Raw genomic sequence first — 24,999 nt, forward strand, 5'->3', positions numbered from 1 at the left:
CTGGGCACTGGCAGTAGGTGCCAATCCAGTGGACCAGACCTCGCGCCCCAACATCGCCTTCCTCCACAGCTTCGCCTCTGGCAGGCTCGGGACTGACCTAGCCGGACTCTGGTGGATCTGTGCCCACCGTGCCTACCGATGGGTAAGCCCCCACATGTCTGGCTCCTGCTACCTGGGGTACATCGTCCCAGGGGTACGCGTCACCCAAGACCTACCTACTGGGAGACTGCGGAATAAACGGGAGGAGCAAGCCCTCTCCGACCTGTCAGATGTGGCTGCAAATGGAGAGACCTGGGGAAGAGCCCTATTCCCAGCATACGGTGCCGGTTCAAACCACGTTGATATCCTGAGGCTCACCGATGTCCTCCTCAAATTCATGCGGGAGGCTGAGCAAATCACGGATTCGCTGACCACCGAACTCTCACAGGTGAGACAACTTGGAATTCAAAACCGAATTGCTACGGAATTTTTATTATCAGCGGAGGGCGGGACTTGTGCTCTGATTGGCTCCGAGTGTTGCACATATGTGACAGATCAAACCCTGAACATCACAGGACATTTGAACAACATCCACCGTCTGACCTCCACTTTGCACGACATTCAACATGAAGGAATGTCAGACTTTGATCTTTGGAGCTGGTTGCCCAACCTGGGGTGGGCAAAACAACTTTTAAAGGGTATTTTTCTGGTCATCATAGTAATAGTGTTGTGCATGTTAGTGCTTTGTTGTATCTCTCGTTGCTGGACCCCATGCTGTTCTTTGATCCGCTGTCCCTTAAACCCACCTTCCTCCTCCATGTTTCCCCTCCGGGCTTACTATCATGGCCAGCGCACCTTCCCTGAATACGTCCAGTTAAGACACCTGGGGGAAGGTGAGTACCAAGTTACGGAGGTGTAGGTGTGGAGAAAAGGATTTGTGGTTCTGCGAACCAGATTACAAATCTTATCTCCAAGTGCGGGACTGATAGGGAAATTTACCCGCCACCACCTTCCCCCACTGCTATACCTCCCCGGTAGCGAGTGCGGGACTCGTGAACTCGCTAAAAGCCCGACGATGAGCGGGCATTCTTTCCCCCCCTTTTATGTCCATCTCCCTACACTTTACATGTCACACAAGCACCACATAAAACCCTCGTGATGAAGGGTTCCCCCAAAACCCCAATCTGCGTTCCGAAAAAGCCCCTGGAAAAGCGCTTCTGTCAAACAGCGCTCCGCTGGTCTCCATTTTCTCAATGAACGGGAAACCCACCAATCAGGAGCATGCATTCAGCTCAGCCTGCAAAATGGAACGTTCAGCTCAGCTACTATGATTCAATCATCACCTTCACGCTTGACTGAACGCTAAGTGGGTATTGACAGGCTCCCTGCTGCGAGAATAATGGAACCGAAACCAAAATGTATCTAGTTTGGGAAACTATTAATTATGAAGTGCAACAATGTTGCAAGTGGACTTATTTAGACTGTGGGTGGCCTGTCTGACAGCTCAGACAGTAAAATAGCATAAAATTCAATATCTCAGCAACGCAAAGTCCGATCTGCTTGATTCGAGTGTCTATCTGCTCCTTATAAAATAACCTTTCTGACCCCTCGGTCCCCGCCATCCTCCGATCATCAGAAGTATATTATTTCGATACTGCATAATTTTTGGACTCTCCACTCAGTAGCTTTCATAATCCCCTAAGCAGCGAGTCACGTCCGCAGGAGGAGATACACCCCTCCCGGTAATCCATTCAAGCACCCATCCATCAGTTACCATAGCAGCAGACATCCTCCTAGGAGCGTTCTATTGTCCCGACGCAGAGGAAACCTTCAATGTGTATTACACCCCACCTAGATCCATTCACCGGTTCCTGCCATCCTTCCTGTTATGCAAAACTTGTTTTTCCTATATGTAAATTCCACTAGAACCTCCTCTCCCTCCTCCCATTTCTGACGTTTTTGTGATGTATTTCGCTATGTATTCTGGGCAATGGCGGGAAGTTTTAAAAGTCCGTGACACCCTTTGTTCGGGGTTCGGACCCTCCTGAACCTTGTTGCGCAATAAACTCCTTTGCTTTTGCTCCAATCTCCGGCTGGTCTCCATTGCCTCCGCAGTGAACCACGGGCTTCCTCCGTAGGACCGGGAGCTGAGCCTTCTCGACCCGGTAATTTCCGTAACACTGTGCAGTGAGGTCTGCAGACAGACAATGGCTTTGATTTCAGAGAGATTTCATTTGCCTTGGAAGAGGGATTTGCACAGCTTGGGTTGTGCCCACCCCGCACTCCACCTCTCAGAAACAGGCTTTTACTTGCTGGAGGCATTTTTCTTTCTGCTTCTCAGCTGGGGTAGCAGAGCCAAGTGGACAACAGATCTTCCCTTCCATGGAGAGGAGGCCCTTTCTGCAGTTCACCGCAGCCCCTACACCCCAGGCAATCTTCAGCATTCTAATGAAATAAAACATTTTGAAATGGTGAACTGCCTTGAGTGAATTGGCAGAAGGGTGGCTAGACATGGAATAGCCATTGAAAATGTATTTTTACACACCAGCTCCATCTTCAAGCCCTGAGAGACTCCGGGGGTCCCAGGCAGTTACCCAGGTTCTGTTTCCTTGGGATGAAGATCAGTGCAGACTGTAGTGTATATATTAGTGTATATATACACATATATTCTTATTAGATACTTTTTTCCATTTCAGATCCCAACCATTCTGAGAACAGGATGGAGGGGCTCACGGCACCAACACCCTGGCAAATCTTGCTTCTCCGTTAATCGCGGCTTTGGATCCAGCACAGAGCAGGCTGGCCTCTGTGCCTCCAGCTTCCAGCTCAGCCCCAACAAAGTGTCTCTGGCTCTCGTTTTCCTACCCAGCAGCCAGGAGAGGGTGGGTGGGTGGAGGAAGGCCCACCCATTAGCCTGCAGGGCCCAATCCCTTAGTTGTAGCTCTTGCAACCTGGCTCATTCTTTTGGGATGCGGATAAGGACACTTAAGTGGGCAGCTAAGGTCTTTGTTGTTGTTGTGGTTCAGTCGTGTCCGACTCTTCATGACACCATGGACCAGAGCACACCAGGCACGCCTATCTTTCACTGCCTCCCGCAGTTTGGCCAAACTCACGCTAGTCACTTCAAGAACACTGTCCAACCATCTCATCCTCTGTCGTCCCCTTCTCCTTGTGCCCTCCATCTTTCCCAACATCAGGCTCTTTTCTAGGGAGTCTTCTCTTCTCATGAGGTGGCCAAAGTACTGGAGCCTCAACTTCAGGATCTGTCCTTCCAGTGAGCACTCAGGGCTGATTTCTTTGAGAATGGATAGGTTTGATCTTCTGCTAAGGTCTTATCTTACAAAAAAAAAAAAAAACAACAACAACCTCACACCCTTATCTGCCCAGTTCAGCAAATTCCTGCTGGATTCCCACCCTCCCTGGGTACAGGACCCCAAGAATTGGAAGGTCGAATGCCGAGGGCCTTCTTGTGGTTCCCTCACTGCAAGAAGCCAAGTTACAGGGAACCAGGCAGAGGGTCTTCTTGGTAGTGGCACCCGCCCTGTGGAATGCCCTCCCACCAGATGTCAAAGAGAAAAATAACTACCAGATTTTTAGAAGACACCTGAAGGCAGCCCTGTTCAGGGAAGCTTTTAATGTTTAATAGATTATTGTATTTTAACATTTTGTTGCAAGCCGCCCAGAGTGGCTAGGGAGGCCCAGCCAGATGGGCAAGGTATAAATACTGTATTTTCCAGCGTATAAGATGACCCCCCAACTTTTCCAGTTAAAATAAAGAGTTTGAGATATACTCGACCGCAGATTCTCCACCCGGCGTATAAGATGACCCCCGACTTTTGAGAAGATTTTCCTGGATTAAAAAGTAGTCTTATACGTCAGAATATACAGTAACAAATTATTATTATTATTATTATTATTATTATTATTATTATTATTATTATTATTTCATCTAGATTGAACCCCCACACTTGGAAAAATATGCGCGCACAGACAAGCACACCCCTCTTCAGTGGCATCTGCCAAGGTGAACAGGACCAGACTGGAACTTATCACCATCGCAGCACTAAGGACCATTTCACCTCCTCATTCCATCTTCCTGGGTGGAATAGCATCCCCCCCCCCTTGCAGATGTTGCGAAGGGACCTATCTCTGCCTCACGTTGAGCTCGCTTCTTGGGGAAGAGCCCATCTCTATTGACAGAAGCAGGGCTTTGCCAAAAGCGTTCAGGAGCAGCTTTTCTTCTGCTTCCAAAAACTGCCTGGAAAATGGAAGGAATGAGAAGACGAACCATCTTTTCAAGAAGCGTTTGTTTCTTCTTTGGGGGAAGAGGCAGGAAGTGGGAGGGGGGGGAGAGAAGGCTTCCTTGCTCCTGCTGCTCCATCCAGCAAGCCTCCAGAGAGCCCCTGTCCACCCCAAAGCCCTGGCCTGGGCTGCGTGGGAAGAGAACAAACGGATCCGTTGCTCAAGAGCCGAGCCGCCGTTGTTTATAGCAGAAGGGTCACCCATGACACAGGAGACGTCTCCTCTGAGCCATAAATTGCAAATGTGATCTGGGTGGGTGGGAATAATTCTCTGTGTGATTTAAAACAAATAATCCACTGAAAGCTCTTGCAAAATGTACATTTTGCACACCACCCAAGTTCTTTGTATTATGGGGGGGGGGGACCTTCTTGTCATCACTCCGGAAGGTTTTTAATTTGTGGGGTTTAAAATTTGGGTTCCTCTGTGGGTTTTTTATTGGGTTGGGGTTGGTTAAATGTTTAGCTGGAGTTGGCAGTTATTTTAATTTGGGTACATGTAACTGTAAACTGGTTGTTGTTGTTTTCTATTGATTTGTTGCTTTATTTATAGTCTGTGTGAGATATTCTTTTCTTTAATGTTTGATATTTTATTACGTTTTTAACATTGTAAGCCGCCCAGAGTGGGTGGGGAAACCCAGCCAGATGGGCGGGGTGTAAATAACAACAATAATAGTAATAATAACAATAATTATGGAACAATCACTCCCCGCACATCATCATCATCATCATCTTGACATCGAATTGCAAAAAGAAGATGCCTCTCTCTCCCTGAGAATTACAGGTACCTAAAATCTTGGCCTAATTTTGCAGCTGCCCCTTATTTATCCAATATCACTTATGAATCATACAGATGGGCTTTCTCTAGAGCCCGATTTGAGGCGATGCCTACAGCTGTATTGCACGGCAAATTCTTGCGGGTACCAATTTATGAGCGCCTTTGTCCATGCATGTCCAATAAGGTGGAATCTGTTACCTTCTTCTATTTTGTGAATTTCATAGAGAAGAGCGATCTCATCTTACACTACCCCTTTTATCAAAATTTATACCCTTGCAATATTATTTGGAATTTCCTCCCGAAATTTTACGTGAATTCCTTTTAGAAGACTCTTCGAGCTCAGTATCCTATGTTGTGGCCAAATTCTGCACCCTAGCTATTAGAAAACGTAAATCTCTTCTATTGAATAATATACTATAAATTCTTTTAGTGCTATTTTCTCTCTGGTCTTTTGGATTTTGTCCTCCCGTGGTGATGATGTTGCTCGTCTTTTGATTGGAGTTGTGTTGTTTTGTATTGCTGGCGCTTGCTGTAATAAAACTGAACTGAACATCATCATCATCATTTTATTAGCACCCCACCCATCTGACTGGTTTGTCCCAGCCACATAGCTAAAGAGACAGGGTTTCCCCCCCCCCCTATGCAACATTGATTTTCTCTAGCAAAACTTCCCTTCGGTTTGCTCTGCAAAAATATGACGGACGGTTGGAGGCTAGGCGTTCGGTGGATGGGAATCTGTGTGAATCCCTTCCAGCTCTTGGGATCCTGTACCTTGGAACCCTATATTTCCCATGCCAATTACCTTGGGGGAAAGGGTGGCACGTTGGGCCGCTCTAGGACAAAATACGGTCTCTTGGAAGAAGCCCCTGTGCATGGCTGCCACACAGAGCCCCAAGGAGAGCAAGACTGGAATACTGTGTCCAGTTCTGGGCACCACAGTTCAAGAAGGATACTGACAAGCTGGAAGGTGTCCAGAGGAGGGCAACCAAAATGGTCAAAGGCCTAGAAATGATGCCTTATGAGGAACGGCTTAGGGAGCTGGGTATGTTTAGCCTGGAGAAGAGAAGGTTAAGGGGTGATATGATAGCCATGTTCAAATATATAAAGGGATGTCATATAGAGGAGGGAGAAAGGTTGTTTTCTGCTGCTCCAGAGAAGCGGACACGGGGCAATGGATTCAAACTACAAGAAAGAAGATTCCACCTAAACATTAGGAAGAACTTCCTGACAGTAAGAGCTGTTGGACAGTGGAATTTGCTGCTGAGGAGTGTGGTGGAGTCTCCTTCTTTGGAGGTCTTTAAGCGGAGGCTTGACAGCCATCTGTCAGGAATGCTTTGATGGTGTTTCCTGCTTGGCAGGGGGTTGGACTGGATGGCCCTTGGGGTCTCTTCCAACTCTAGGATTCTAGGATTCTATGATTCTAAGACACTGGGGGGAGGGGAGAATGGCCCCCTTCCCCCATTTATGCCGCGGTCCAATGGATCTCTCCCCCAGCCGTGCCCAGCTGCTGCCAGCTGTCTTTCTGCTGTCTGTATGCAAACACAGCAGGCCAAGTGGAGGCCAAGGGTAGTCGGGGAGGAGGTCAGCAGCACCTGCCTTGCTTCTGTTTTCCCAGCTGCAGCTTTGGGCTCCCCTCCCGCCCAAGGCCAGCCTGACCCCAGATCTCCGAGGGAGGGATGCCTCGGATGGCGTCCATGTGTCTGAAGGCTGGGGCGGAGCAAGCGTCAGCAGGCAGCTGGGACACAGAGAACAGGAAGCCCAAGCTGGACGGATGGGGGAATATGCCTGAATGAAGGCAGAGAGTGCAGAGGAGGAGGAAGGGCAAGCAGAAGACCATCCTTTGCAGGTCAGCCCTCATCCAGACTTGGTGCTGGACCACAGAGACAGAATCAGGGAGTTGGAAGGGACCCAGGGGTCATCTGGTCCAACCCCCTGCACTTGAGGCATGGGAATGGTTAAGAACATAAGAAGAGCTTGCTGGATCAGGCCAATGGTCCATCTGGTCCAGCATCCTGTTCTCACAGTAATGGCAAGCCCACAAGCAGGATTCGAACACAAGGCCCCTCTCCCCTCCTGTGGTTTCCAACAACTGGGATTCAGAAGCATTGCTGCAGAGGCAGAGCAGAGCCATCCTGGCTAGGAGCCATCAATAGCCCTCTCTTCCAATAATTTCCCTAATCCTCTTTAAAAGCCATTTGGGTTGGTGTCCATTGCTGCCTCTTATAGGAGGGAGTCCCATAGATTAATTATGGCATGTCTTCAGCGTCCTCTGGAAGTTGTACAATCATAGAATCCTAGAGTTGGAAGAGACCCCAAGGGCCATCCAGTCCAACTCCCTGCCAAGCAGGAAACACCATCAAAGCATTCCTGAATCCTGACAGATGGCTGTCAAGCCTCCGCTTCAAGACCTCCAAAGAAGGAGACTCCACCACACTCCTTGGCAGCAAATTCCACTGTCAAACAGCTCTTCCTGTCAGGAAGTTCTTCCTAATGTTTCGGTGGAATCTTCTTTCTTGTAGTTTGAATCCATTGCCCTGTGTCTGCTTCTCTGGAGCAGCAGAAAACAACCTTTCTCCCTCCTCTATATGACATCCTTTGATATATTTGAACATGGCTATCATATCACCCCTTAACCATCTCTTCTCCAAGCTAAACAGACCCAGCTCCCTAAGCCGTTCCTCATAAGGCATCGTTTCCAGGCTTTGGACCATTTTGGTTGCCCTCTTCTGGACACGTTCCAGCTTGTCAGTATCCTTCTTGAACTGTATGAATGAAGGCACAAGTTTCTGGAGGTGGAGGAGGAACCAAGAGGGTCGCTTCTCACCATCTCAGCACCCAAGAGGGTCTATAGCAGGGATGTCCTACTGGTCGATCCTGGTGAATCGTGTAACCCTGAGCGATCGTCCTTAAAAAAAAAAAAAAGCTCAACAACTCTGATCAACAACTTTGGTCAATACAATGGGTAGATCACCGCCAATTTTTTTTTTTTGTGGGAGTAGATCACAGTTTCTTGGAAGTTGGACATCCCTGGTCTATCAGGAAAGAGGTGGTATTCCAGGTATTTGAGACCTGGGGCATTTATGGCTTTAAATGGTAGGGTTAATTAATGCATGAAGGGATTAAGACCATAGAGTAAGCTGACTTGCCAGGTTAGCTATGTCCACATTGCAGGGAAATAGGTAATCCAGCCTATTGTTGTATCCCTGGTCTACCAGAGAAGCTCAGCGTGTGAGGAGCTCTGAGCTCCTCCTTCCAGCCACATGGCTCTCACCAGCCTCTTTTGTGTTCTAGGAATGTTTGCCATTTCATAACTAAGCTATGTGTTACTGCCCGTGCAACTTTTCTGACTGATGTATGGAAAAGCACACAAATCTGACCTTTGGAGAGTTTGTAAGTAAACCGAATGTGCCAATTTTTCCTATGCTGTGGGAAGAGGGAAACTTTGGAGGGAACCTTTAAAAGGGGCAATTTTGGAACTCATTTGGAAGGGCACATCTTAAAGGTTTTACAGCCTAGATTTTCACGCTCCATTTTGCTGATTTTAAATCTCTGCTGGGGTTCTCTCACCAAAAAGTACTTGCCCGAGACTTGGATCTTGGCATCTGCAGAAATTCTCCTTTCGTGGATCTTTTTCCTTGAACCAACACAAACACCGATGTGAGCACCTTGAACTCGTCCCAGAAAGAAACTGGCAACCAATGCAGCTCCTTTAAAAAAAGAGATATATCATAGTGTTCAGCCGTCCTGATTTAAGTGGGACATCCCAGAATTACAGAAGTCATTCCTGGCTTCTCATTGGATCTTGGAACGTCCTGTTCTTTTGGTCTGTGTCCCGATTTGGACCACCCAGGTGTTGGAGGGTATGGTTATGCGCGATCTAAATGGAACCCCGTCTGGTAACCTGGCTGATGCATTTTGCAGCAACTAAAGTTTCCAGGTCATCTTCAAGGGCAGTTCCATGTAGACCATATTGTGGTAATCCAGTCTGGAAGCTACCAGAGCATGGAGTTCAGCGGCCAAGGCATGCCTGCAGTGGGATCCAGCAGGGCTCAGCTTATGTGCCTAGTAAAGGTAAAGGTAAAGGGACCCCTGACCATTAGGTCCAGTCACGGAAGACTCTGGGGTTGCAACACTCATCTCGCTTTATTGACCAAGGGAGCCGGCGTACAGCTTCCGGGTCATGTGGCTAGCATGACTAAGCCGCTTCTGGCGAACCAGAGCAGCGCACGGAAACGCTGTTTACCTTCCCACCGGAGCGGTACCTATTTATCTACTTGCACTTTTGACGTGCTTTTGAACTGCTAGGTGGGCAGGAGCTGGGACCGAGCAACGGCAGCTCACCCCGTCGCGGGGATTCAAACCACCAACCTTCTGATTGGCAAGCCCTAGGCTCTGTGGTTTAGTCCACAGCACCACCCGCATCCCTTATGTGCTCAGTAGTATGGGGTAAATCACTGTTTTTAACAGAATGCAAGGTCCAAACCATTTCGGAACAGATGGCACAGCTTAGGAACCCCCCACCTGTGTTTCTGAAATATCTTCCCCACTGAAAGGCATATTCAGAGGCTCTCCCCTTGCTCCGCGTCACACGCCCTGATGTCAAGCCTCTCCCACAAAAACCTCCCTGTTCCCTCCTTGCCCACCAACTCATCCCAAGACCCTCTTCTCCCCCTTGACCCCATCCAGCGCTTCCGCTCAGTGACATGATGTCTGGAGAGGCAACCTGAGATACAATGGATGCCCAGAGCACTGGGGCAGGGGCGACTGGCAAAAACAGTAGAATAAGATATAAGAAACGGGGTTGGTGACTTCTGAGGAGGCTCTCGGGACGGGGCCTCACAAGCCTCTCTGCATCTGTGAATGGGGACTCTGTGCCTCTCCAAAGAAGCTGAAAAGCCATACAGAGGGTTGCCCCAGGCAGCTGTGCAGAGCAGCAGGGGTGGGGGGCTGAGCAGAGTGGGTGGGAGATGAGGGAGGGGTGGGCAGGAGAGACCCTCATCTCAACTCTTCACTTGAGTCAGAAAAGATGGGCAAAGGAAGGCGGCTCAAGATTCGGCTTGCAAGCCGGGCACCAGTTCTGGAGACAGTGGGGTTCCTGCACATGCACAGAGCGGGAATGTATCCCATGCACTAATAGTTAGAATAATAAGCAGTGTGGAATAGTGGAGAGAGCGTAGGACTGTGGCCTGGTAGGGTTCGATTCCCCACTCGGCCATGAAGCTCGCTGAATGACCTTGGGCCAGTCTGACCTGCCTCCTAGGATTGTGGCGACAAAACAAGGAACGGAGAATATTGTAAAGCACTTTGAGTTCCTTGGCAGAAAAGGTGGTATGTAAATGTAATCAACAAACAAACAATTATGCTTAGGGGTCTTATTCTGGCCACACATTCTTGGTAACAAGCATAATCTGCACCTTCTGAAGTAAGAAGTGGAGTTTTGCAATACTCAAAAAAGTACTGAAATATACACGAACACACACACACACTTATGGCTAACATGTGTTCAAATGCTTTAATGTGCACAGAATATTTGTTTTGTAAAAACAAAACGTGTGTGTGAACCTAATGCAAATTTTCATCCAGCTTTTTATTTTAAAAAATGCTGACAGATGCAGAAAACGATGGAATGTATCTATGAATGGAGACAAAAGAAACTGAAATGAACCAAATATAGATTGATCCATCCATCTCTGCTACTAATGACATATGCATCCTTATGTGGCCAAAACAACACTGTGCACAAGAGAGAGGGAGAGAGAGAGAGAGAGAGAGAGAGAGAGAGAGAGATCGGCTAGTTAGGGGAACCCATGGCTTCCAAAAGTAGAAAAAAATAATCTATATGGCCAAACTGTGGGAGGCAGTGAAAGATAGGCGTGCCTGGCGTGCTCTGGTCCATGAGGTCACGAAGAGTCGGACACGACTGAATGACTGAACAACAAATATGGATGTGTGTGAGAGAGATATAAAGGTAAAGGTAAAGGTACCTCTGACCGTTAGGTCCAGTTGCGGACAACTCTGGGGTTGAGGCGCTCATCTCACTCTATAGGCTGAGGGAGCCGGTGTTTGTCCGCAGACAGCTTCTGGGTCATGGCCAGCATGACAAAGCCACTTCTGGCGAACCAGAGCAGCGCACGGAAACGCCGTTTACCTTCCCACCGGAGCGCTACCTATTTATCTACTTGCACTTCGATGTGCTTTGGAACTGCTAGGTTGGCAGGAGCAGGGACCAAACAATGGGAGCTCACTATGTATATATAGAATCCTAGAATCCTAGAGTTGGAAGAGACCCCAAGGGCCATCCAGTCCAACCCCCTGCCAAGCAGGAAACACCATCAAAGCATTCCTGACAGATGGCTGTCAAGCCTCCGCTTAAAGACCTCCAAAGAAGGAGACTCCACCACACTCCTTGGCAGCAAATTCCACTGTCAAACAGCTCTCACTGTCAGGAAGTTCTTCCTAATGTTTAGGTGGAATCTTCTTTTTTGTAGTTTGAATCCATTGCCCCGTGTCCGCTTCTCTGGAGCAGCAGAAAACAACCTTTCTCCCTCCTCTATATGACATCCTTTTATATATTTGAACATGGCTGTCATATCACCCCTTAACCTTCTCTTCTCCAGGCTAAACATACCCAGCTCCGTAAGCCGTTCCTCATAAGGCATCGTTTCCAGGCCTTTGACCATATATGTGTCTACACACACACACACACACACACACACACACACATATGGGATTAACCCCAAAACAACAAAATGAAAACTGAAGCATACCCTCCAACATTTCTCTGATGAAATAGGGACGTCCCATTCCATAATGATACTTTTACTGTTTAAACCCCACACACCTGACTGGGTTGCCCCAGCCACTCTGGGCAGACTCCAACATATATAAAAACATAATTAAACATTAAAAAAAACCCTTCCTTATGCAGGATTGCCTTGAGACAGCTTGGGGGGGGGGGGGGTCGGATAACTCCATACTCTCCAGCATTTCTCCAGTGAAAACAGGGATATCCTAAGGGAAAGTGGGACATTCTGGGATCAGATCAGAAACCGGGGCAGCTTCTCCCAATCAGGGACGTCCCTGGAAAATATGGACACTGGGGGGGGGGTCTGCTGAAGTTAGGAATGAACATAAGGACTTGCTGGATCAGGCCCATGGCCAGTCTTGTCCAGCATCCTGTTCGCACAGAGGCCAGCGAGATGCCTGTTGGAAACCTGTAAACAGGATCCGAGCGCAAGAGTTTCCAGCAACTGGGATTCAGAAGCCTTGCAGTGGAGTCAGAGCAAAGCCACCCTGGCCAGGAGTCATGGACAGCCCTCTCCTCCTCCATGAATTCTACACAAACCCCGTCTTAGAGGCTCAGAAACACCTCTGACTGAGTGTGGCACGAAAGAGGCCTCCGTCTTGGAAGTTGTGCATTTGGAAGCCCAAAAATAAAACAAAAATTGGGGTGTTGCGTATGGACCATCTGCATCCTCCTTGATTTCCCACCCAGCTTCTTTTGCGCCCCTGAGTTCTTCTACATCACAGCCGTCCAAGAGCTGGGGAAGGGGATGCAGTCACCTCCTTAGAAAGGAAACGCCCCCCCCCCCTTTAAGCTTAGCTGCCCCATTGACAGGCCTCTGCGGCTGGCGGGCCCCTTTCAAAGCACAAAGAGAGAAAGAAACTGCTGCAAGGATTTGGTGAGTGCGTGTTTGTGCGCAAAAGGACGGCTGCTGGACAAAACAAGCCTGGAGGGAGGGCGATGGTTTTGCTGCCTGGCCCGTTGACCTGGCGGCTTTGATCCCAGGTGCAAAGGGCCCGTGTGACATCATGGCTGGATCCTGCACCCCCAACCCTTCCTGGGCACCCTGCAGCTGGTTCCAGGCCCGTCTAGCCACGGGGCAGGGCCTCTGCCGCTGGGCACAAAGAGGACCGCTGTTCGCTGGCTCTGGCATTGCTCTGCGAGAGCCTCTGCAGCAACGCCAGCCAGAGAAAGAGAGAGAGGCAGCTTTTTAAAGCTCAGACAGCCTTCCCCCCCCCCCGCTCTTTTCTCCTCCTTTCCACTCCTCAATCCCTCCCCTTCGCAGCTAGAGAGAGCAGGCTCCTTTTTCTTTAGCAAGACGCGAAGGATGGGATAAGTTTGGAGAGGAGCAAGCAGTGGCGCTGCTGGACTCTGGCAGGGCTGAAGCTGGAGGGTTCGCAAGCTGGCCTGAGGCCTCCCCGCTGTCTCCTTGGGGTGTGTGGAGCACATCTGGGATGTGTCTTGGTGCCCCCACCGCAGAAGACAAGTCCAGCAGCCCAGATGGCTGGGAAGGAGCTTGACGGGAGACCCAGACGCGACAGCAAGGAGTTTGCCAACAAGTGATCAACAAGGTTTCTTTTGGAGGGGGCGGCGGCTCTGGGACTTGGTGCCCCCCCTTGCTTCTCTGCCCCCTCCAGCGTCGCTTCCGAGGGAACCATGGTAATCTGAAGGGCTTCGTTTGTGGCTGTTTAGTTTCTCCCTGGCTCGGCCACACCGTGAGACCATCCTCTTTCGGCTCTCTGTCGACCTTGTGGGTGTTGCACGGAGGGGCAGCTAGGATGGGGCAGCAGGGAGGGAGGAGGGGGGGCTTCTGCTCCAGGCTCCCGGTTTGCTTCTTTAAATAAGGGGGGGGGGGAGGATTTGGGATCAGTGCAGGATACAGATGGTCCTTGTGGCCGTGGAATGGGCTTCCTGGGAAGGTGGTGGTCTCTTCTTCATTGGAGGTGTTTAAACTGAGGTTGGAGGGCCACCTGTCAGAGACGCTTTAGCTGTGATTCCTACATTCCTGGGGGTTGGGCTAGATGACCCTTGGGGGACCCCTTCTTTGAATCTATGACTCGGCATTTGGAATTATCGAGAGGTCCGCTATGACCTTTGAGTAGATGACCCTCTGGGTCCCTTCCAACTTTACAGTTCTCCGATTCTATGATTCTCTTCCTGTTCTGAGAGCTTTCCAGAGCTACAGGTGCCTGTCCTGTTGAACGAGGCTGCTCTAAATAAGGTTCCCGCAACCACATGCTCCTTCAAAAGGCAGCTGCTCTGGAGGGGTTGCAGGATCTTCTGTCACCTTAGTCAGAGGGCGCATTTCATTGGTTTCCCAGCCGCTGTCTTTGCAAAGCCTGTGGACCTTCTGTGGGAATTGACGGAGATGGGAAGCTGATGGTGAGAGAGTTTTTAAGTAGTTGTGTTCATGCCAAGGATGCCCCTGGTGGTTTGGGACAAGAGGTGGGACCAGCAAGGCCACCTTTGCTCTACTTCAGCAAAGTGGCCGTTCAAAGAGAGAGGCCATCAGCAGGCCTTTGGCTGCAACAAGATTCCCCGTGGTTGCTGGGCTGAGTCAAAGCATCATCCCTGAAGCTGTTTGACATCTTTGGACTTGGGGAAGGGCCCTGGCTCAGTGGCAGGAGGTCCCAGGCTTGCTCCTCACCACCATCTCTGGAAAGGGTTGGGAGATTTCGCTGCCTGAAACCCTGGAGAGCTACTGCTGCCAGTCAGTGTAGACAGTACTGAACTGGATGGAGCAATGGCCTGACTCAGGATAAGGCAACCTCCTGTGTTCCTTTGTACCTGTCATGGGTGAAGCATTGGGAATTCAATCAATGCAGAAGAAAGTGTGTGATTCCTTGGAGAACCTCTAGTTGCTAGGAATGTCGCCCTGGGCAAAGGGTTGGAGATGTAGGTGCTTGTGCTTCTCACGATATGCAAACTTTTGGGTGCTTTCCCCCTGGCAGAGGATTGCCTGACCTCACTTGACCTCACTCGGCCAGTTCAAGAGACACCTTTGCCTGTTGCGCATATTTATATATTGGTTCAAAAATGTTGATTTGGACCAGGATCTTGCAGACTGAGGGCGTTGGGTATGTTTAGCCTGGACAAGACACGAGAGGTAATATGACACCCACCTTCAAACATCTGAAGGTCAGAGGGAAGAAGGAGCAAGCTTTCTGTTCCGCTGCTCCAAGAGGGGAGGGCTCCAACTAATGGATTCAAATGACAAGAAAGGAGATTCTGACTCAAGATTTGGAAGAACTTTCTGAGGGTAGGAACAGTTTGACAGTGAAAAGGACCACCTTGGAAAGGGGTGGAGTTTCCTTCATTGAAGGCTCTTAAAGAGAGATGGCAGGGCCACTAGGTCAGGGATTCTGTGGCTGTAATCCTTGCATTGCTGGGGGTTGGACTAGATGACCCTTGGGGGGTCCCCTTCCAGCTCTACAATTCTATGAGTATCCTGCCATGCCCCTCCACACATATCGTCCTGCCTCGGTTTGTACCAGCAGAGGTTCCGATGTCGCATTCCTTTGCTGGAGGTTTTTAAACAGAGGTTTGGTGGTGGCCATCTGTCCAGGGTTCCTGCTTTGAAAGGGGTTGGACTACATGAGGTTTCTTCTAACTACCTACCTTTCCTCTGTGCTTTCCAGGCAGGTCAGTGCTTCACTGAGAGCCAGTGTGGTGCAGTGGTTAAGAGCGGCAGACTTGTAATCTGGGGAACCGGGTTCGCGTCTCCACTCCTCCACATGCAGCTGCTGGGTGACCTTGGGCTAGTCACACTTCTCTGAAGTCTCTCAGCCCCACTCACCTCACAGAGTGTTTGTTGTGGGGGAGGAAGGGAAAGGAGAATATGAGCCGCTTTGAGACTCCTTTGGGTAGTGAAAAGCGGGATATCAAATCCAAACTCTTCTTCTCTTCTTCTTCTTCAAAGTTCTCCATCCTAGCTCTCGTTTTTCGCCCCGGAGCTTTCACTGCGAAACCCACTCTTTACCACGGAATCGGAGCAAACGGCAGTCCGTGGAGAAGCGGAATTGTCTTGAGTTGTGCTTCAGCTTTAAAGAGCGGGTTTTTGCAGGGGGGGTGAAGAGCGCTCAGACACAGAGCTTTAAAGCACAGGACCTTTGCCTAGAAAGCACGGGGCAAAATATAAGTGTGAATATTGATTTTATGAGTGCTCCAACCCAGCTCTGTGGGACTGCAGCCTTGCAGACCCTCCAAGTGTCCCTATTTTCCAGGGTCAGCCCTGGATTTACAGAAGCCGTCCCGGTTCCTGATTTGATCCTGGAATGTCCCTCTCTTCCTTTGTTGTTATTCAGTTGTTCAGTCGTGTCCGACTCTTCGTGACCTGATGGACCAGAGCATGCCAGACCCTCCTGTCTTCCACTGCCTCCCGCAGTTTGGCCAAACTCATGCCAGTCACTTCGAGAACACTGTCCAACCATCTCATCCTCTGTCGTCCCCTTCTCCTTCTGCCCTCCATCTTTCCCAACACCAGGGTCTTTTCCAGGGAGTCTTCTCTTCTCATGAGGTGCCCAATGTATTGGAGCCTCAGCTTCAGGATCTGTCCTTCCAGTGAGCACCCAGGGTTGATTTCTCTCTTCCTTGTTGTTGTTCAGTCGTTCAGTCGTGTCCGACTCTTCATGACCCCATGGACCAGAGCACGCCAGGCACCCCTATCCTCCACTGCCTCCTGCAGTTTGGCCAAACTCATGCCAGTCGCTTCGAGAACACTTTCCAACCATCTCCTCCTCTGTCGTCCCCTTCTCCTTCTGCCCTCCATCTTTCCCAACACCAGGGTCTTTTCCAGGGAGTCTTCTCTTCTCATGAGGTGGCCAATGTATTGGAGCCTCAGCTTCAGGATCTGTCCTTCCAGTGAGCACCCAGGGTTGATTTCTCTCTTCCTTGTTGTTGTTCAGTCGTTCAGTCGTGTCCGACTCTTCATGACCCCATGGACCAGAGCACACCAGGCACCCCTATCCTCCACTGCCTCCTGCAGTTTGGCCAAACTCATGCCAGTCGCTTCGAGAACACTGTCCAACCATCTCATCCTCTGTCGTCCCCTTCTCCTTGTGCCCTCCATCTTTCCCAACATCAGGGTCTCTCTTCCTTGTTGTTGTTCAGTCGTTCAGTCGTGTCCGACTCTTCGTGACCCCATGGACCAGAGCACGCCAGGCACGCCTATCCTTCACTGCCTCTCAGTTTGGCCAAACTCATGTTAGTAGCTTCGAGAACACTGTCCAACCATCTCATCCTCTGTCGTCCCCTTCTCCTTGTGCCCTCCATCTTTCCCAACATCAGGGTCTTTTCTAGGGAGTCTTCTCTTCTCATGAGGTGGCCAAAGTACTGGAGCCTCAACTTCAGGATCTGTCCTTCTAGTGAGCACTCAGGGCCGATTTCCTTGAGAATGGATATGTTTGATCTTCTTGCAGTCCATGGGACTCTCAAGAGTCTCCTTCAGCACCATAATTCAAAAGCATCAATTCTTCGGCGATCAGCCTTCTTTATGGTCCAGCTCTCACTTCCGTACATTACTACTGGGAAAACCATAGCTTTAACTATACGGACCTTTGTCGGCAAGGTGATGTCTTTGCTTTTCTCTTCCTTAGGACGTCCCTATTTTCATCAGAGAAATGCTGGAGGGTAGGGGGTTATGCGACCTCCCCGAGCCAAGGAGATAAGTAACTATACAAGCTTTAGAAGATATCTGAAGGCAGTCCTGCTTAGGGAAGTTTTAAAATGTTTGATGTTCTTCTACGTGTTGGAAGCTCCCTATTTTCATCGGAGAACTGTTGGAGGATATGTCACCGTGGGCTGTTTCTTCTTTAACATTTGCTCAGCTCAGTCACGATTGACAAAGCTGTAGCTATTGGAGGCATCAGTTGCTGGAATCTGCTGGAGGGGAAGCTGCTCTTGTGCTCAGGTCTTGCTTGTGGGCTTCCTGTAATGGACACCTGGTTGGCCACCGGGAGAACAGGATGATGGACTAGATGGGCCATGGGCTTGATCCAGCATCCACGCTCTCCTTATGTTCTTAGGCCTGCCAGCCAGGGCTCCCACTTCTCAGTTTGCAAGATGAAGCAGGTTTCCTCCTCCTCCTTCTCCTCCTCCTCCTCCTCCTCCTCCTCCTCCTCCTCCTCCTCCTCTCCCTGCTTGGGAAGAGGATCCCCTTTCTCACGCACAGCTTGCCTAGCTCGGAACAAAAGTTTGGCACAGAGAGAGCGGCTGAGGGATGCAGAGATCATTAGCAGCTGTTTGGAAAGGGAGTTTGTGGGGCTGGGAAGCCGATGCGGTTAGGAAAACCGCCTGGCTCTGCCTCATTGCAGACAGAAGGGATCAGGTCCAGAAAACAGATGAACTAATAGATCTGTTCCCCCTCATTTCACCCACCCACCCACCACCTTTCCCCTTTCCCCTTTCAGCTCCATTGGCACAAGGGCTGCCGCCAAGGCTGCCTCTGAGTGACAGTCTGAACGCTTGGCTCAATCTTTGCAGCTGGGACCCCTCAGGCGGCTTGGCTCTCCCTCTCTCAGATTTAGAGGATTCTCTCCCCACCCCTTGAAGAAGAGAAGGAGAGAAATTGGTTTTGATAAGTGGCTTCAGAGGCAGAGCGCAAAGAGAGATTATCTGTGATGACCACCAACCTAGATGGCTTTGAAAGAAGTTTGAGACAAATTCATGCAGAAGGGGGATATAGAGGGCTCCTAGCCAGGATGGCTCTGCCCTGACTCCACATTGGAGACAGTAATGCTTCTGAATCCTAGTTTCTGGAATCCACAGGAGGATAGAGGGATCTTGTGCTCAGTTCCTGCTTGCAGGCTCCCCTAAGGGGCACCTGGTGGGCCCCGGTGGGAACAGGAGGCTGGACTAGATAGGCCCTTGGCCTCATCCAGCAGACTCTTTTATGCAGAAGAAATTTGGGGGAGAAGCAGGAAGGTTATAGGAGGCTTGTGGGCCCCACAGATCTTTTTGAGGCAGTGGGAAGCCAATGAAGAGGCAACGCCTCAAATCTCTATGAAATAATAACAACGGGAATCCTCACCAAGCCACAAAATGCCTCAAACCGTGTGTTTGAAGTGACTGGGAGGGATGTGGAGCAGAGTTTCTTCTCTGCCACCCATGTCCCACTGCATCAGAAGGTTCTGGTGTTTTAATGGTTAAGGGAAGAGCTTTCAGTGAAGCCCCCCTACCCCCACCCCAAGGTCAAGAGTGAGGAAGCAAAGCCCTCCTCTCAGATCCAAAGACCTTTTAGAATGCCTTGTGAGGAGAGAGGAGAATTTTCGTTCCATGAAGTGCATGATTCACATTTTGCTTCAAACGCAAACCCGATTTGCTAAAATTAGTGAGATTTAGCCGTTGAATTCAGTGGGACTCAGTTGCACTCTCTGATTTTTCAGCTGTGGTTTTTAACAAGCCAAAATAATGAATCTAGGCTTATTTGTAGCCCCAAACTACTTGTCAAGTGTCTAAAATCGGAAACAGTTCTCACAGCAGAGAAAGATTTCTTCCACTCCCTGCCCCTCACCCCATCACCTTCTGAATCACATTCTGTTTACAGGTTTAACAATTTAAACACAATGACCATAATTATAACACTTCACAACGTAACACAACCACAGGGGGTTGGACTGGATGACCCTTCGGGTCCCTTCCAGCTCTACAGATCTCTCAGTCCATGAACATGACCAACTCCACCGAAACCTCTGATGTTTAGATGAGTGCAAAGCATTCCAGCAGGTCAGCTAACAATATCCAGCACCGGCAATACTATCCACCGGCACGAAGCATTCCTTCAGCTGCGCAAACGCTTCCCAGAACTTTTCCATAAACAGAACGGGACGGAGAGGAGTTGCAAGTTCCTTCCAATTTAAATCCAGCTCCTCGGCGCAGCTGGGATTTCCATTTGGCCGCCTGATTCCCGAAGCCAGGGCTTTTGGCAAGGGAGCGCAAGAGAGCATCACGAGGAGGGTGATAAAATTTCCAGGGCTGGCTGGCAGCGCTGCAGCTTTTGTGAGAGGCAAGAGATGTTTTTGGGGAGAGCAACAGGCCCTCTCGCAAGATCCTCCTCTCATCACCCAGGAGAAGCTTCTCCTCCTCCTCCTTCTCCTCGGCCATCTGCCAGGAACGCCGAGTCTGGGAAGAGGTCTGGCCTGCAGGATACTTGGGGTGGTCCCTCCAAAGCGTGGGCTGCAGGAACAGAGCTCCACAAACATCTTTCATGTCAGGCTGGGCGAGAGCAGCTCCCCAGAGGCCACTCTGGGCGCAAGAGGGAACAGGGAGGGTGATCTTTGGGAGAGCCGACTCAGGTCTCCCAGGCCAGGGGCGTCAGGGCGGCCCAGCGCTCGACTTGCTTACATTGGACGGGTGATCGAGGCACCACCAAGAGCCCTCTGTGCAAACACAGAGGCCAGGGAGAGATTTCCTGGTCAGAGGTTTCCATCTCACCACAAACAGAGGCTTGCCAGAGGTTAAGATCCAGAAGGGTTTATCTCGTGTTGGAGCCAGATGAGAGCTTTTCAGAGTCTTGTGATTGGAGCCGTTGTTACCCAGGCTGTATATAGGTCTACTCATTTCGTCTCCCTTGCTATCATAGAATCATAGAGTTGGAAGGGATACCCTAGGGTCATCTAGTCCAACCCCGTGAAATGCAGGAGGTTAAACAAGAGTAACGAGCCAGTGGCAGAGTTGTGGTTGCTAGTTAGAGGGTTGGACGAAGATCTGGGAGAGACCAGGGTTCAAATCCTGCCACTCAGCCATGAAGCTCACTGGGTGAACTTGGGGGTCGGCCACTGCCTCTCAGCCTCACCTACCTCACAGGGCTGTTGTTGTGATGATAAAACAATGAGGAGAATTATGTACACCCCCTTGTGCTCCTTGGAGGAAAAGTGGGATATAAAGGTGGTAAATAAGGAAATAAATAGTTGCTGCAGGTTTTTGGGAGGCAGCAAAACCCTGCTAACCTGTTTGACCAGTGATGATAGTTGGTTATGTGTGTATTAACTGGATTTTTAAAAAAGTTTTAAATGCTGCCCAGAGAGTTCCAAGACTCAAAGTCTCCGGGCCGAAATATTTGTTGACCAGCACCATTGTCCTCCATTGTTGTGGGACGTTGGTGACCGCAAGAGAAGCCTCTTGAGACAGCCACCAGTGACACTGGCTCGTAAGCCAGCCTTCGTCTTTGCTGAGGCCTCTGGAACCCCATCCCTGCCCATCCGTGAGAAGAAGAGCTAAATTCAGACCGTGACCTATGAGGCAAATTGCGTCTGCTGTAGGTCGAAGCTGGCAAGGGCAGAGATGGAGCTCTCTGGCATGTTTGTGCCCTGAAAGCCTAGAGAGGAGTGAGAAACTCAGAGAACCATAGAACTGGGGGGCAGGAAGGGACCCCCAGGAGTCATCTAGTCCAACCCCCCTGCAATGAAGGAACCAGCATGCAAATGGGGAGATCTGAACTTGAGACTGGGGGGGGGAAAATCAAAACGGAGGGAAAGCACAATGGACGGGATCTGGTTCTGAGCTAGATGACCCCAGGGTCTGACTCAAAACAAGGTGAATTCATATGTTTGTGTGTGTCTGTGTATATGTACAGGTGAAACTAGAAAAATTAGAATATCGTGGAAAAGTCCATTTATGTAAGCAATTGATTTCATTAGCTACTGGAGTTTAATATATGAGATAGACTCGTGACATGCAAAGCGAGATATGTCAAGCCTTTGTTTGTTATAATTGTGATGATTATGGCATACAGCTGATGAGAACCCCAAATTAACCATCTCAACTTTGGGGTTTTCATCAGCTGAACATCAAAATCATCACAATTATAACAAATAAAGGCTTGACACATATCTCGCTTTGCATGTCATGAGTCTATCTCATATATTAGTTTCACCTTTTAAGTTGAATTACTGAAAGAAATGAACCTTTCCACGATATTCTAATTTTTCAAGTTTCACCTGTATGTAATTGATTGTGAAATGCTCTGACCGCTTATTGCCCCCCTTCCCTTAAAGGACCCCCAATCTCTGGATGTTGCCGTGCAGAACACGCTCTCGGGCCTCTACCCCCCGTTTGACATCACGGCCCCGACTGTCCTCAGCCAGCTTTTCCGTGTCCTGGAGGCCAAATACCACAGCGATGGGCTCTGCTGCCTTCTGGACTTCCTCATCCCTTCCAAGCGCCTTCTGGAGCACGTGCGGCAGGCGGCCTGTGTAAGTGCAAGAGGAATTGCCTGGGCTTTGGGTGGTGGGCTCTGGGTAGCTGCCCCTTAGAGCACCCTTCCCCAACCCGGTGCCCTCCAGAGGTCTTGGACTGCAACTGCCATCAGCCCCTGCCGTGGGGGCTATAGTCCTAGAATTACAGAGTTGGAAGGGACCCCGTGGGTCATCTAGTCCAACCCCCTGCAATGCAGGAATCTGAGGTGGAGCATCCCTGACAGATGGCCATCCAGCCTCTGCTTAAAAACATCCCAGGAAGGAGAGTCCACCACCACAAGACGGAGTCCATTCCTCTGTCAAAGAGCTCTTGCTCTCAGAAAGTTCTTCCTAATGTCGAGTCCGAATCTCCTCTCTCGTCATTTGAATCCGCTGGTTCTGAAGCACCAGAAAACAAGCTTGCTCCATCTTCCATGGGACACAGACAGCCCTTCTGGTATTTGAAGGTGGCAATCATGTCACCTCTCAGCTCCCTCCTTTCCATGAAAGTCCAAAACATCTGTAGGGCACCAGGTTAGAATGGGAAGGGACCCCTAGAGTCCATCTAGTCCAACCCCCTGCAAATACAGGAATCTCCATTAAAGCATGCATGACAGAACCAGGCAGAGGGCCTTCTCGGTAGTGGCACCTGCCCTGTGGAACACCCTCCTACCAGATGTCAAAGAGAAAAACAACTACCAGACTTTTAGAAGGCATCTGAAGGCAGCCCTGTTTAGGGAAGCTTTTAATGTTTAATAGACTATTGTATTTTAATATTTTGTTGGAAGCCGCCCAGAGTGGCTGGAGAAACCCAGCCAGATGGGCAGGGTATAAATAAATTATTATTATTATTATTATTATTATTATTATTATTGAGGTTGGTTGCGTTAGAGACAGCGCAGAGAGGACCAGATCCTCCCACCATGATCTTGTCTTATGCAGGCCCATGGAAGCAAGGAGAAGTTGCATCCCATAATTATATTCTCCTTTTCTCACCCATTTTCGTGCCCGTCTTCAGGCTCCTTACTCCGGCTGCGTCTTCCTCCACGAAGGGTGGCCCCTGTGCCTTCGCGAGAAAGTGGTTGTCCACCTCGGACCGCTCAACCCCCTCCTTCTTCGCCCGGGGGACTTCTACCTGCAAGCGGAGCCCTGTGGGGAGCAGTCGGCCTGCCTGGCGGTGAAGTGTCTCTCCAGGGACCTCACCACCGTGGAGAAGATCTCCATCCCCGAAGCATCCTGCTCCTTGCTGTTCACCAAAGAGTGGCTGGAGGAGGTCAACCGAGACCTGGACCGGCCAACGCTCCACACCTGCCTGGTAGCCACTGGGAATGGGATCGTCCCCCTCCCGTGGAATAAAATAGCCACCCCGGAATTTGTCGGGGTGCCCAAAACGGAAGGTTCGGTGGAGCAAGAGTCCTCAACCCACCCAGCAAATCTCCTGCGTCTGGACTGCATTTCTGACTCGGGCAGTTTGCAGTCTTCTCCGGGTAAGTATCCTGGCCTCATCAAAGTCGAAGAAGGAACCTGGAAGAAATCCACTCTGTTTGCTTTGCCGAGTTTGTGCGACATCATCGGCGAGAACCTGGAAGGTGAATACGTGAATCTCCTGGGGTTTTCCGAAGAAGGGAAGCAGGACAACTCTCCTCCTGCCAAGGCAACAGGGCCGGCCCTTGGGGAGCAGCTGCACAGAGAGGCTGCATCACCCAAGGTGGAGAAGGACCTCCTTTTGGTGAACGGGGACAACGGGGAGATGGCGGGGGGCTGGAGCTGCGGGAAGGGGCAAAACTCAGAGGAGGGTCCCTGCACGCCTTGCCTGAGGCGGCGGCTGGGCCAAGACGCCAAGGTCCATGAGCCGAGGTGCAGGTACCGCGAATCGTACGTGGCGGCCCTCAAGAACCCGGTCAGCTTCAGCTCCGGGTTGATGGCAGCTATTTTGGAAGAGATGGATACGTCGAAGCAGACCTCCTCTTCCCCCTTGGAAAGCGCAGGCGTGCGGCCTCTGGAGGGGTCAGGCCAGGGGGCTCCCCAAATCCCCTCTGAGCAGCCGAACAAGAACGAGAAAGCGGAGGACAGCTTTTCCAAGCCAGGCCACCCGAGACTCCCGAAGCCTCCGGCAGACTGTCCCGCTGCCAGCAATAAATTCTCATTCCTGAAAGGCCACCGTCAGCTGGGCTCCTCGGCGGGTGGCCTGCCTGGGACGGAGAAGGCCGGGAAGGGCCAGGAGGGGCACCGGAAAAGGACCTCGGTCGTTTGCTCTCCCCGCACGGCCAGAGCAAAGGCAGCAGTTGGGAAAGGTGAGAGTGGAATAAAGGGGAGGGTTGGGAGGAAGCCACGCAAAAGCATTCTCAGAGGGGGGGCGGTCACACTGAAGGCTGCATGATGCGCTGGCATCGCTGGCTCAGGGTTATGTGCAAAAGGTTGCAGCATTGGGGGCTTTTCTGCCGGGAGAAAAGGAGAGAAAGAGGGAGCAAGGGGGCAGGGAAAGCTTTTCTCCTTCTTTCATAAGACTGATACTCGTGGGCATCTACTGGAGGGCTGGAAGATTCAGGACGCAGCACATAGTAGTAAAACTGTGGAACTCCATTCCACAGGAGGCAGTGATAGCCACCAATATATACATACATGTATGTATGTATGTATGTATGTATGTATGTATAAAATTGAAAGCCTCTGGGAGGAAACACAATATGAACAGACTGCCTTCCTGTTCAAATGGTTATTATTATTATTATTATTATTATTATTATTATTATTATTTCATTATTTATACCAGGGGTCAGCAAACCTTTTCATCAGGGGGCCAGTCCACTGTCCCTCAGACCTTGTGGGGGGCTGGACTATATTTTGCAAAAAAATGAACGAATTCCTATGCCCCACAAATAACCCAGAGATGCATTTTAAATCAAAGCACACATTCTACTCATGTAAAAACACCAGGCAGGCCCCACAAATAACCCAGAGATGCATTTTAAATAAAAGGACACATTC

General features: G+C 50.1%; 1 protein-coding gene across 1 annotated transcript in view; it reads left to right on the forward strand.

Moving 5' to 3' along the window:
• The first annotated feature begins 13,425 nt into the window (after positions 1-13,425).
• Positions 13,426-24,999, forward strand: part of KIAA1755 (KIAA1755 ortholog) — a 28,117-nt gene continuing 16,543 nt past the window's right edge. The window contains exons 1-3 of the mRNA XM_033153893.1: positions 13,426-13,498; positions 21,832-22,029; positions 23,030-24,305. Of these exons, the coding sequence (XP_033009784.1) occupies positions 13,496-13,498; positions 21,832-22,029; positions 23,030-24,305 (1,477 nt within the window). The 5' untranslated portion in view covers positions 13,426-13,495. The remainder of the gene's footprint in view (positions 13,499-21,831; positions 22,030-23,029; positions 24,306-24,999) is intronic.

The sequence above is a fragment of the Lacerta agilis genome, chromosome 6, assembly GCF_009819535.1.
Source record: "Lacerta agilis isolate rLacAgi1 chromosome 6, rLacAgi1.pri, whole genome shotgun sequence".
NCBI lineage: Eukaryota > Metazoa > Chordata > Lepidosauria > Squamata > Lacertidae > Lacerta > Lacerta agilis.